General features: G+C 50.5%; 1 protein-coding gene across 4 annotated transcripts in view; it reads left to right on the forward strand.

Moving 5' to 3' along the window:
• Positions 1 to 13,367, forward strand: part of ANO10 (anoctamin 10) — a 121,267-nt gene that overhangs the window by 24,221 nt on the left and 83,679 nt on the right. For 3 of the 4 annotated variants that reach the window (XM_060204859.1, XM_060204855.1, XM_060204857.1), the window contains 4 exons: positions 439 to 1,008; positions 3,010 to 3,065; positions 8,331 to 8,405; positions 12,104 to 12,286. In XM_060204859.1, coding sequence (XP_060060842.1) covers positions 439 to 1,008; positions 3,010 to 3,065; positions 8,331 to 8,405; positions 12,104 to 12,286 — 884 coding nt within the window. The remainder of the gene's footprint in view (positions 1 to 438; positions 1,009 to 3,009; positions 3,066 to 8,330; positions 8,406 to 12,103; positions 12,287 to 13,367) is intronic. The other variant, XM_060204856.1, reaches the window with a different exon arrangement.

The following is a 13,367-nucleotide window of genomic DNA, read 5'->3' on the forward strand; positions in this document are numbered from 1 at the left end:
AAGGCCAGTACGCTGTTCATGACCTGGGGGGGCGGGGGGAGGAAGACTGTCGTCCGCACGGCTGGGCGTGACATCAAGGGTCCACGCGTGCACATCTGCAGGGCACTTTCCTGTGTGATTTTTGCTGCTCCGCCAGAGCTCCACACCTGTGTGAATCTGCCTGTGTGAACCTGGCGCTCCCGGCAGAGACCCGAGTCCCACCTTGTGTGTGTGGTGCTCCCAGGGTCCTCGCACAGGTGAAGTGAGCTGTCCGCCGGGTGACCGTCCCCCAGCCTCGTAACTCGGGGGGCGGACCACAAACAAGTCCCCTCCGTGTGGCAGCCCTCCTGTGCCCAGGGCAGCCTGTCTCACCCGCACAGCCTGGGTGGCCCTCCGGCTGCCTGAGGCGACCCTCACTGCACCGGGCGCAGCCGCGCTGACGCCGCCCTCCCGCTGCAGATCACATCCGCGGCTACTTTGGGGAGACCATCGCCCTGTACTTTGGGTTTCTGGAGTACTTCACTTTCGCCCTGATCCCGATGGCCGTCATCGGCCTGCCTTACCACCTGTTCGTGTGGGAAGACTACGACAGGTACGTGCTGCTGGCCTCCTTCAACCTCCTCTGGTCCACCGTCATCCTGGAGGTGTGGAAGCGTGGCTGTGCCAGCATGACCTACAGGTGGGGGACGCTGGTCATGAAGAGGCAGTTCGAGGAGCCTCGGCCTGGCTACCACGGGGTCCTGGGCGTCAACGCCGTCACCGGCCGGGAGGAGCCCCTGTACCCCAGCTACAAGAGGCAGCTGCGTGTCTACCTGGTGTCTCTGCCGTTCGTGTGCCTCTGCCTCTACCTCTCCCTGTACGTCATGATGATCTACTTCCGCCTGGAGGCCTGGGCCCTGGGTCTGCACGAGAGCAGCGGGTCCGAGTGGACCGGCGTCCTGCTGTACGTGCCCGGCATCCTGTACGCCGTCGTGATCGAGGTCATGAACCGCCTGTACCGCTGTGCTGCTGAGTTCCTCACCTCCTGGGGTAAGTCGTGGCCCGCCTGCCTGAGGAGCTGCCCGGCCTCCCCCTGCCAGGTGCCGGGTGTGGGCCCTGTGCAGGCACAGCACTCATGAAGGAGTGATTTCTCCACCTATGGAGAAAGGCACTGGGTCTTTTTGTTTATTTATACATAAAATAAACAATACCGACAAGACCATAGGATAAGAGGGGTACAGTTCCACAGGTGTGAAAGTACTGTTCCCACCCCCAGAGTTCCCTGTCCCCTCCCCTCCATTGGAAGCTTCCTTGTTCTTTATCCCTCTGGGAGCATGGGCCAGAATTCTTTATGGGGGGCAGAAGGTGGGAGTTGTGGCTTCTGTCATTACTTCTCCGCTGGACATGGGTGTTGGCAGGTGGATCCACACCCCCAGCCTGTCTCTGTCTTTCCCTAGTGGGCAGGGCTCTGGGGAGGGGGGGTTCCAGGACACATGGGTGAGGGCGTCTGCCCAGGGAGGGCAGGATGGAATCATGGTAGCATCTGCAACTTGGTGGCTGAAAGGTGGTAAGGTGTAAAACAGGACAAATTTTTAATAATCAGAAACCTAAAGGCAAGAATATAGCAGATGAGATTTGGGGGTATCTGTTTTGGAAAAAGCTAGTAGGTCTATTTTAGGCATATTCCAAGGGGCCCATGACTTTACAAATTTTAGGCGCTGAGTCTTGGCAAGGCTTTGAGAGCAAGTAGCAGAGACAGGCTAGTCGAGACCTCTCTGTGTCTAGACCCCGTGCTTCTCGTAATGATACTGAGTGCTAGGCTGAGGTTGGAAGTGTTATTTCCATCCTCTGGCTGAATAAATTGCCTGCTATCTGAAACTCTGCACTTGTGTGGGCGCACCGAAAACTCCTGCTGAATTCAACCCAGGAGAATTTTGAATATGTGCCTCTGGTAAAATAAAAACTAAGTTAGAGTTCAAAGTTTCCCCCCGCCTGGGGCTTCACTGCTGTGGTCTGACCTTTTTTCAGACAGAGAGAAAGGGTTCCGCACCAAGTATGGGTGGGGGGGCAGTACTAGGACAAAATGTTGATTAAAAATGGTTTTGAACTTTTGAGTAAAAATCTTTCTAATAACGAAAAGAAACGAAGGACAGTTACCAGGTGGCTTTGCTAATATGTGGAGTATAGATTACTAAGCCAAACAAATTTGAAAAACAAATAATAAAGATAGCCAAACTGTCTCTCAGCTTCTGAGAGCTGTGGTAGTGGTGGGGGCGGGGAGAGGGAGGCACGGCTTTGCGGAGAGCGTGGTGCTGGGGCGGCCTCGCTGCTTATCGGCGAGGAAGCTGAGGTGGGGGGGAGCCGGCATAGCCGGCATAGCGGGGCAAACCCTCAGGACCAGGCGGCCCTTCTCTGCAGAGGTTCTTGGGCCTCGTGCCCTGCTGTCTGGCCTCGACCGGGAGGAAGTCTCTGTGCCTGTGCCCCGGGTACAGAACACTTCATTGCCGGCTCTTTGGCAGCTGGAAGAGTCCGGACGCTCCTTTCCGCTTCTCTGCAGAAAGGCGTCCGGCTTTCCGACACCCTGGTATGGCCACGTGGGCCTCTCACTGGGCGCTTCTGAGTGGGATCACTTGCCCTCACATAACAGATTTCTTTGTCGCTGTCACATTTAAAAATAACCTCAGGGGCTGGCGGCTGATGCATCTGGTTAAGTACACGTGTTGCAGTGCGCAAGGACCCGGGTTCAAGCCCCCAGTCCCCACCTGCAGGGGGAAAGCTTCATGAGTGGTGAAGCAGGGCTGCATGTGTCTCTCTGTCTCTCTCCCTGTCTCCCCCTCCCTCTCTGCCTCTGTTACCCAATAAATAAATGAAGATAATAAGAAAATAACCTCGGACTGCAGAGCTATTCCGGCACCATGGGCCGTGCTCTCTGAGCTGAGCAGTGGTCACGGCTGACGGCTGGGCTGCTGTGGAAGCGCCTCATGCCGCCTCTCAGCAACGTCCCCGGCTGCCTCTCCCTGAGCAGAGATGCCTCTCCCTTGACTCTTTCAGAGAACCACCGGCTGGAGTCTGCCTACCAGAACCACCTGATTCTGAAAGTCTTAGTGGTAAGTAGAGTTTCAGCATGCAGTTCCTTTCAGTCATGACATGAAGGCAAGCCACTTGCTATTTAAGATTCTAAGTATGTGCGCATGTAGCTGGAGAGAGCATATTTTCTGTAAGCAGGCAAGGATTGCTTCGTAGGTGTGTTTATATGTGTACTTGATGATCCTTACTGATGTCCGTGTGGTGTCAGGCTGGGATCATAAAAATCAACATTATAGTCAGCTTTGAATGACTAATAGTAAATTAACCGTTGTGTCGATTTGTCTGTCCTTCCCTTCTGGATGTTTCATTATTCAGCAATCACTCCAGTTGCCTGTGGTCTGTTCAGTGACGGTGCGTTAAATTCTTTTATTTGATTTCGGTGGAGATGTTTCCAGTGCTAGCAGTTAGCATATTCTGATGGGAAAACACATGTATCAGAAGCCATTATGAGGAAGCTGTTTAGGTTCTTGTAACGGATCAATTTATAGAGGTAAGAATTGGAGAGTCTGCCACAAAAAAGGAATCGGACAACTTTAGCACTTTGGGTGTTGTGAAGGGCAGACAACCACACAGGCCTGAGAAGACTCAAGGCCTCATTCTAGGATTCAGCATAGTTGCTATTCAAAATGTGGGTGCCAGGTGCCCAGGTGGTGAAGCTTCCCTTCCTCTGTATAAGGAAGCAGGGAGGGGGCTGGGCAGTGGTGGGCCCAGTTAAGCACACACAGCACCAAAGCACACATAGCACAAGGACCGGCATAAGGAGCTGGGTTCAAGCCCCCGGCTCCCCACCTGCAGAAGGGTCGCTTCACAAGTGGTGAAGCAGGTCTGCCGGTGTCTGTCTTTCTCTCTCCCTCTCTCCCTCCTCTCTCCATTCCTCTCTGTCTCTATCCAGTTAAAAAAACATAGAGAAAATGCCCACGGGGCACGGTGGATTCAGTGCCAGCACCCAGCTCCAGCGACAGCCCTGGAGGAGAAAAAGAAATCCCCAAAGCAACAACAAAGAAACAAAAAACAAAAAGAAAAGAAAGCAGGGGACTGTGTAGCGCTCTCAGGCCCTCATTCGGAAACAGACCTGCTGCCCACGTGGGGCTCCGACCCGCCAGGGCGCACACACACTCCATGCGGCTGCGTCTCCAGTTCTTTGTGAGACGGACTCCCCGCCCGACTCGCCCCGCCCGTGCCAGGTGGCCCTCATGCGGAGACTGGCCAGCCTCTCCCTTTGGTGCTGAGCCTGTAGGGAGGGCGTTTCTTTAAGCGACCCAGACGTCTGCTTTTCAGCTGCTGCTAGTGCCCGCCCCACGCCCACCGGCTGCCCCCTGTGCCTGTACGGGTCTTGCTACTCTCTCTCCAGAGGCCCCGCATCACCCACAGGGTCCTCACGCCTGTACGCATGCTACCTTTTGTCACAGCAAGGCTGCTGAGCGGGAGTGGAGGGTGACACTTGCAATGGGGTCCCCTCCGACGGATGGACCCCTGTCCCTGCACACACAGGGCAGGACAGTTATTCCAGGACTCTTGTAAAACAGAGACTTCCTGGGGCCAGGCGGTGGTGCACTCAAGTTGTAGTGCGCAAGGACCTGGGTTCAAGTCCCTGGTCCCCACCTGCAGGGGGAATGTTTCACTAGTGGTGAAGCAGGGCTGTAGGTGTCTCTCTGTCTTCCACCCTTTCTATCCTACTCCCCTCTCAACTCTCTCTGTTCTATCTAATAATAAAATTAAAAAAAAATACAAGTTAATAAAAACAGCCAAAACAGACTTTCCAGACCAGAATGGCTCCTCTGGTCAGTCTGTCCTGCCAGTGCCACCTAGCGCTCTGATGTTTCGGGAAGGCTGGAGCCTCAGGCTCATGGGCACAGCCTAGGTAGGGTGTGTGGGCAGGGTTGGTATGGTGGGGGTCTTTTTTTATTAAAATTTTTTATCAATGATTTTATATTGACTTACAAAATTTCATGATAATAAGGGTAAAATTTGACATTGTTCCCACGACCAGAGTCCTGTGTCCCCACTCCCTCCATGGAAACTGCAGGGTTCTCCCGAGGTCACAGATGTGGGCTGTTATTTCCATAACTGTCTGCCTGCCTATCTGTGGATAGTTTTTCCCGATGGTCCTGTCTTCTCTTCCTCTCTAAGTCACACCTACACTTGTTACACTCCCAGTGTCCCTCCCTTTTTCCTCCTCTCTCTCCGGGTGTTGATGGATTTGGGGTTCAGAGCCTTCTGGTCATTTCCCCTGCCATCTTTCCCCCTCTGGGAGTATGGACCCAAATTATTTCTGGGCTGGGGTCTCTCCTGCTGACACTGCCTGGTAATCCTGCTACTTCTTCCTGGGGTAGGGGGATAGCAGGTGCAGGGAGGAAGGAGCTAGAATGTTCCCTGGCAGCAGTGTGTGTGTGTGTGTGTGTGTGAATGAGTGTGTGTGTGTGTGAATGAGTGTGTGTGTGAGTGTGTGTGTGTGCATGTGAATGAGTGTGTGTGTGTGAGTGTGTGTGTGTGTGAATGAGTGTGTGTGTGTGTGTGTGAATGAGTGTGTGTGTGTGTGTGTGTGTGAATGAGTGTTAATGTATGTGTGTGGTTGTGTGATTGTGAGTGGTTGTAAGTATAAGTGTGAGTGTGTGTGGTTGTGAGTATGAGTGTGTGTGTGTGATTGTGAGTGGGATTGTGTGTGTATGTGAGAGTGTATGTGATTGTGTGTGAGTGTGTGTGTGATTATGAGTGGGATTGTGTGTGTGTGTGTGAGTGTGAATATGAGTGTGTGTGTGTGATTGTGAGTGTGGTTGTGTGTGTGATTGTGAGTGGGACTGTGTGTGAGTGTGGTTGCGAGTGTGTGTGTGATTGTGAGTGGGATTGTGTGTGTGTGAGAGTGTGTGTGATTGTGTGTGAGTGTGGTTGCGAGTGTGTGTGTGATTGTGAGTGGTTGTAAGTATAAGTGTGAGTGTGTGTGGTTGTGAGTATGAGTGTGTGTGTGAGTGATTGTGAGTGGTTGTGTGATTGTGAGTGTGGTTGTGGGTGGGATTGTGGGTGGGATTGTGTGTGTGTGAGAGTGTATGTGATTGTGTGTGAGTGTGGTTGTGAGTGTGTGTGTGATTGTGAGTGGGATTCTGTGTGTGTGTGTGTGATTGTGAGTGTGGTTGTGTGTGTGTGATTGTGAGTGGGACCGTGTGTGTGAGAGAGTGTGTGTGAGTGTGGTTGCGAGTGTGTGTGTGATTGTGAGTGGTTGTAAGTATAAGTGTGAGTGTGTGTGGTTGTGAGTATGAGTGTGTGTGAGTGATTGTGAGTGGTTGTGTGATTGTGAGTGTGGTTGTGGGTGGGATTGTGGGTGGGATTGTGTGTGTGTGAGTGTATGTGATTGTGTGTGAGTGTGGTTGTGAGTGTGTGTGTGATTGTGAGTGGGATTCTGTGTGTGTGTGTGTGATTGTGAGTGTGGTTGTGTGTGTGTGATTGTGAGTGGGACCATGTGTGTGAGAGAGTGTGTGTGAGTGTGGTTGCGAGTGTGTGTGTGATTGTGAGTGGTTGTAAGTATAAGTGTGAGTGTGTGTGGTTGTGAGTATGAGTGTGTGTGTGATTGTGAGTGATTGTGTGATTGTGAGTGTGGTTGTGTGTGTGTGATTGTGGGTGGGATTGTGTGTGTGAGAGTGTATGTGATTGTGTGTGAGTGTGGTTGCGAGTGTGTGTGTGATTGTGAGTGGGATTATGTGTGTGTGTGTGAGTGTGAGTATGAGTGTGTGTGATTGTGAGTGGGACCGTGTGTGTGTGAGAGTGTGTGTGAGTGTGGTTGCGAGTGTGTGTGTGATTGTGAGTGGTTGTAAGTGGTTGTGAGTATGAGTGTGTGTGTGATTGTGAGTGATTGTGTGATTGTGAGTGTGGTTGTGTGTGTGTGATTGTGGGTGGGATTGTGTGTGTGAGAGTGTATGTGATTGTGTGTGAGTGTGGTTGCGAGTGTGTGTGTGTGATTGTGAGTGGGATTGTGTGTGTGTGAGTTTGAGTGTGTGTGTGTGATTGTGAGTGTGGTTGTGTGTGTGATTGTGAGTGGGACTGTGTGTGTGTGAGTGTGGTTGCGAGTGTGTGTGTGATTGTGAGTGGGACTGTGTGTGTGTATGAGTGTGAGTGTGAGTGTGTGTGTGACTGTGAGTGTGGTTGTGTGTGTGTGATTGTAAGTGGGACTGTGTGTGTGTGAGAGTGTGTGTGAGTGTGGTTGTGAATGTGTGTGTGTGATTGTGAGTGGGACTGTGTGTGAGTGTGAGTATGAGTGTGTGTGTGTGATTGTGAGTGTGGTTGTGTGTGTGATTGTGAGTGGGACTGTGTGTGAGTGTGAGTATGAGTGTGTGTGTGATTGTGAGTGTGTTTGTGTGTGTGTGATTGTGAGTGGGACTGTGTGTGAGAGTGTGTGTGAGTGTGGTTGCGAGTATCTGTGTGATTGTGAGTGGGACAGTGTGTGTGTGAGTGTGAGTATGAGTGTGTGTGTGTGTGATTGTGAGTGGGACTGTGTGTGTGAGAGAGTGAGTGGGACTGTGTGTGTGTGTGGTTGCGAGTGTGTGTGATTGTGAGTGGGACTGTGTGTGTGTGTGTGAGTGTGTGTGTGACTGTGAGTGTGGTTGTGTGTTTGTGATTGTGAGTGGGACTGTGTGTGTGTGAGAGTGTGAGTGTGGTTGTGAGTGTGTGTGTGATTGTGAGTGGGACTGTGTGTGTGTGAGTGTGAGTATGAGTGTGTGTGTGATTGTGAGTGTGGTTGTGTGTGTGATTGTGAGTGGGACTGTGTGTGTGTGAGTGTGGTTGCGAGTGTGAGTGTGGTTGTGAGTGGGACTGTGTGTGTGATGGTGAGTGTGTGTGATTGTGAGTGTGATGGTGAGTGTGTGTGATGGTGAGTGTGTGTGCTGATGGCCCCCCTCTGCCGGTTGTGTTGGCCTTGCCGGCTGCCCCTAGCCTCCTACTTGAATGAAGGGCTCAGGGTGAGGTGAGTCACGCCAGGAAGCCTTCTGCGTGAGGCTGGAGTGCAGGGCTTTGTGGGAACAGAGTTGGAGCCCAAGGTGCTTGCGCAGTGCTGTGCTCTCTCCCTCTGGTCCTGGTTCCGAAGCTCTTGTCTGTCTCTCCACCTTCCACTGTGTCTCTGGATCACCTCTGTTTACGTCCAGAGTGTCTAGTTGTGCTGAGCGTGGGGCGGGAGACACAGGCCCACCCGTGTGACCTGGACCGAGGCCCCACCGCACCCTCCGTGCTGGGTTTGCAGTTGCCGTGCGCCCGCAGAGCCCCACTGACCGTCACCACCTCTGTCTGCTCCCACGCTGCAGTTCAACTTCCTGAATTGCTTCGCCTCTCTCTTCTACATCGCCTTCGTCCTGGGGGACATGAAGCTCCTGCGGCAGGTGAGTGAGTGAGTGAGTGAGTCGTCCTGCGGCTTTGCGGGCTGGGAGGCCGCCTCCTGTTTCCAGGTCAAAGAACTGGCTTCAAATTATTGTCTTTCTACGCCTCTTCAGTTCTGTGTGTTCCTGGGGCCAGGCGGTGGCGCACTTGGTCGAGCACACACGTCAGTGCGCAAGGACCCGGGTTCAAGCCCCCTCCCCCCCGCTCCCCACCTGCAGGGGGGAAGCTTCACCAAGTGAAGCAGGGCTGCAGGTGTCTCTGCCTCTCTCCTTCTCTATCTCCCCTTCTTCCCTTCGTTTCTCTCTGTCTCTATCCAATAGCAAATAAATAAAAGATTTAAAAATAAATAAATAAATAAATAAATAGAGGCCCGGTGGTGGTGCACCTGGTGAAGCACACACATTGCAGTGCACAAGGACCCGGGCTCAAACTCCCAGTCCCCACTTGCAAGGGGGAAGCTTCACGACTGGTGACGCAGGGCTGCAGGTGTCTCTCTGCCTCCCCTTCCCCCTTCATTTCTCTGTTTCTAGTAAATAAATGAAAATAAATTCTGTGTGTTTCTAAGCTCAGTTCTAAATGAGAAAGCATTTGTGGTGGCGCTGCATGTCACTCTCAGCTCCAGAGAAAATAGTTGAAACTAGACAGCTTGCACCATGAATCATGTAGGGCAGTAAGGTGAAAAGAGACTTCTCTTCAGAACTTGTAAAATCAATTCTACCAGCAAAATAGGGCGTGTGTGTGTGTGTGTGTGTGTGTGTGTGTGTGATTGATTGTGAGTGGTTGTAAGTATAAGTGTGAGTGAGTGTGTGTGTGTGTGTGTGTGTCAGGTGGTAGTAACTGGCACTACCATAAACAGGTCCACACATCTTACTTTACACTGGCCAGTTGCTAGACCGGCAGACCACAGGTTTCTGTACAGCACTAGGTCTTTGCTGTGATGGCTAAGGACACCTGTCATTCATCTTGGACTGCTGCCATTGCTGGATCACGAGTAGCAGCGAGCGGTAGCTGAGTGCAAGCCATTGTTTTCAAGTCTCTTTTTCATACTCGAGACAGTCTCCCTTTAAAGGCTGGCCCTTAATATGTTCATTGTTCGGGTGAAAACTGTAGCCTCTGAAGTACCTGTATGAGGGTTGGGGTGAATTTTCTGGAAATTAAAAAATGTGTATATTGAGATAAATTAAAAAATATTTATAGATTGGGTTGTAACAATTTGCACAAAGATAACATCAGAAGCTGGGCTCATGTCGCAGCCCTGAGTGTATAGCTGCTTTGCTCTGGAAAGGCTCTGGCTTGCTGGCACGTGGCCTTGTGTGTCGCCTCAGCACTCCCGGTGTCACATGGCGGCGACACAGTTCTGTAGCCTCTCTCCTTTTCTCTGCCTGCCTCCCTCTCTATTTGAAAAAAGAAAAGAAAAGAAAAAAGTCAGCCTGGAAACAGTGGAATTGTGCACGTGTGAGTCAAAAGCAGAACAAATAAGTCATTTTTGAAAACTGAGTGATCTGAGCCTGGCGCATGGCTCTACACCACCTTTCCTCCTGTGGGAGTCGTGGCGGCTGGCGACTCCTCAGCCCTGCCCTTCTGTCACAAGGGCCACAGCTATGGACAGACAGAGCCTCAGCTGCTGAAACTGGGATAGTGGCTGAAAGGATCACTTCTGTGAAGTGAATTGGAAATTTAACAAGACTCGGGGGTCCGGCCACAGCTCACCGGCCAAGCACACGTAGTAGGAAGCACAAGGACCTGCTCAAGGACCCGGTTCCAGCGGCCCCCTGTCCACCTGCAGGGGAAAAGCTTCACAAGCAATGAAGTGGGTCTGCAGGTGTCTGTTTGTCTCTCTGTCTCTACCCTTCCCATTTCTATTTCTCTCTGTTCTATCCAATAAAACAAGTACCAAAAAAAAAAAAAAAAAAAAGAACAAGATGTCTGCCAGGAGCAGTGGATTCGTAGTGCAGGCGCCAAGTCCCAGCAGCAACCCTGGGGGCAGGCAGGCAGGCAGGCAGGCAGGCAGGAAGGAAGGCATTCAACAAGACTTTGTTTAGGAGACTGCTCAGAGCCAAATGAGCATCCAGACCCTGGGACCAGGCCATGGGCCGCTCTGCTTGACCCATCTGCTTGCAGACGCCTCATCTTAGTTTTTAGAGACAGATTACACTCTGAAAGAATATGTAGAAGCAGGGTAGGTAGCATAGTGGTTCTGCAGAGAGTTTCTCCTGCCTGAGGCTCCAAAGCCCAGGTTCAATCCCCTGCACCACCATAAGCCAGAGATGAGCAGGGCTCTGGTAATAAATAAATAAATAAATAATAAATAAATAAATAAATAAATAAATGGATATGTAGTTCATGCTCTCATAAATGAAAAGAAGCCATTTTTAATCATAAAAGATGAGCTTGTGTGTCAGCTCACAGCCCCTTTATCTTACAAAGCCAATCCTGACTGAGCTGTCAGCGTGACGGAAGATGGTGGGGCCAAGGCCATTTGAAGCTCATGTCCTATAGAACATCCTGGGAACATGAGGCTCAGTTTGCGTAGTCAGACAGGTACCCATGTTCCTCCTTGGTGTGTGGACATTTCTCCTTCTCCTTCTTCCTCCCCTTCTTCTTCTTCTTCTTCTTCTTCTTCTTCTTCTTCTTCTTCTTTTAAGAATTATGCCTTCTTCTTGACAACAAGCTTCTTCACGGCAAACAGAAACAGTTTGCCATGCTGTCTTCCATAGTGGCTGTGCAGCGTTCCCTGAAAAGAGACAGCTCCGACAGACAGTGGAATCCTCCTTTATTGGTATTTTTCCAGTCTCCACAGCAAAGGTGGCAGACACACCCCTGGGGAGAGGGGGAAACTGACAGGAGTCTTCTGAGGTCACTTAGGCAGCTTTGCCAAAAATCACAATCTGCCCTTTGTGCAGTGAGAAGACTGATAAGTTCAAGCTTCCCAGAAGCAGCGCCTTAAAGTGGCGAAGGCTGAGGATAAGACTTCAACTCCACAACAGAGCACAGACTCCGTGAAAGAAGAGTCTTTTTATTGGCATGGGGAAACGTTCAAATATTGAGCAACAAACAAACAAGCAAACAAAAACCCCAAAGCAAGACTGCCTGCCCAAATACAAAGAGTGTTTTAGTTTTCTGTTTGCGTCTTTAGAAAGATCCTGAGGGCCTAGCTGGTTTTTGTCATGAGTGTGAAACTATTTTTGTCTCCTTTTCCTATTTTCTACATTTTGACAGTGAGGGAAGTGTTAGTTTTAGATTTTGTATTTTTTATTGGGAGGATTACTGGTTTACAGTCGACAGTAAAATGCAGTGGTTGCTCAGTTTTCCACAGAACACTCTAGCTGCCCACCAAAGTTCTCCTCAGTTTGAGAGTGTTTTAAAAACTGTGGCCAGACCTATTGTCATCCAAGATGGGAACATTATTTAATTCATAGTTGTAGGCAGGATGGAGAATAAGAAACATAATTTTCAGCTAAACTGTTCTCTTATAAACTCACACTGTGTTTATGCCTTATTATATTCTTATTTGGGTTAAATATCTTGCATATTTTACTTTGTCCTTCTTGTGATATTATGCCATTTCTTTTCTGTTTACTGAAAAGAAATGGCATAATATGTTTTCTTTTCTGTTTAGCATTGTATTTATTGTGTAACCATACACAGGTGCTTCCTGTTAGGTCACACTGCCAAAGGTCGTGCCTGTGTTTCTTTTCAGAGTCTGGCCACTCTTCTGATCACCTCCCAGATCCTTAACCAGGTTGTGGAATCTCTTCTTCCTTACTGGCTCCAAAGAAAGTACCACGTGCGCATGAAGAGAAAGATGCAGGCTTTGAAGGCCGATATTGATGCCACGTTATACGAACAAGTTGTCCTGGAAAAAGAAATGGGGACCTACTTGGTGAGTTTGAATGTTGCTCACGTCAGACAATTGACAGTAAGGAAGCGTGTGCTGAGTCAACAAAATCCATGTGCACCCACAGTCTGGTGTCTGCTGCAATCTGTGTGCACTAGTCCAGGTGTGGTGTCTGCTAGAATCTGTGTGCACTAGTCCAGGTGTGGTGTCTGCTAGAATCTGTGTGCACTAGTCCAGGTGTGGTGTCTGCTAGAATCTGTGTGCACTAGTCCAGGTGTGGTGTCTGCTGGAATCTGTGTGCACTAGTCCAGGTGTGGTGGTTTGCTGCAATCTGTGTGCACTAGTCCAGGTGTGGTGGTTTGCTGCAATCTGTGTGCACTAGTCCAGGTGTGGTGGTTTGCTGCAATCTGTGTGCACTAGTCCAGGTGTGGTGTCTGCTAGAATCTGTGTGCACTAGTCCAGGTGTGGTGGTTTGCTGCAATCTGTGTGCACTAGTCCAGGTGTGGTGGTTTGCTGCAATCTGTGTGCACTAGTCCAGGTGTGGTGGTTTGCTGCAATCTGTGTGCACTAGTCCAGGTGTGGTGTCTGCTAGAATCTGTGTTCACACATTGATGTCCGGTTGGTGGTTCACCCAGTGAAGTGCACATATTACCATGAGCAAGAATCCACCTGTGAGTCACTGCTCCTCACTTGTAAAGGGGAGGCTTCATGAGCATTGAAGCAGGTCTGCTGATGCCTTTCTCCCTGTCTTTCCTTCCCTCTCAGTTTCTGTCTGTCCTGCCAAACAGAAATAAAATAGAAAAAAAAAAAAGGAAATGATGGCCACCGGGAGTGGTGGACTTGTAGTGTTGGCACCTTAACCCCAGTGATGACCCTTATGGCAAAAAAAAAGAAAAAAAGAAATAAACACAGACGTCGTTTTGCAGTGCCAGTACTGCTCTAACATACTGTGATGACTGTTTACCGGCAGCAGTGGTCACGTGTTGTGGATGACCACAGGGGTCGGCGTGGCCAGGAGCTGGAGACGCTGTGATAGTGGCCCGTCACCTCGGAGCCCTGCCAGCCTCCCTGGGCCTTGGTCGTTCAGACTTGTGAGCAGCAGAGCTACAGCGAGACCTTTGGGAGC

Source organism: Erinaceus europaeus, chromosome 12, assembly GCF_950295315.1.
Source record: "Erinaceus europaeus chromosome 12, mEriEur2.1, whole genome shotgun sequence".
Classification (NCBI taxonomy): domain Eukaryota; kingdom Metazoa; phylum Chordata; class Mammalia; order Eulipotyphla; family Erinaceidae; genus Erinaceus; species Erinaceus europaeus.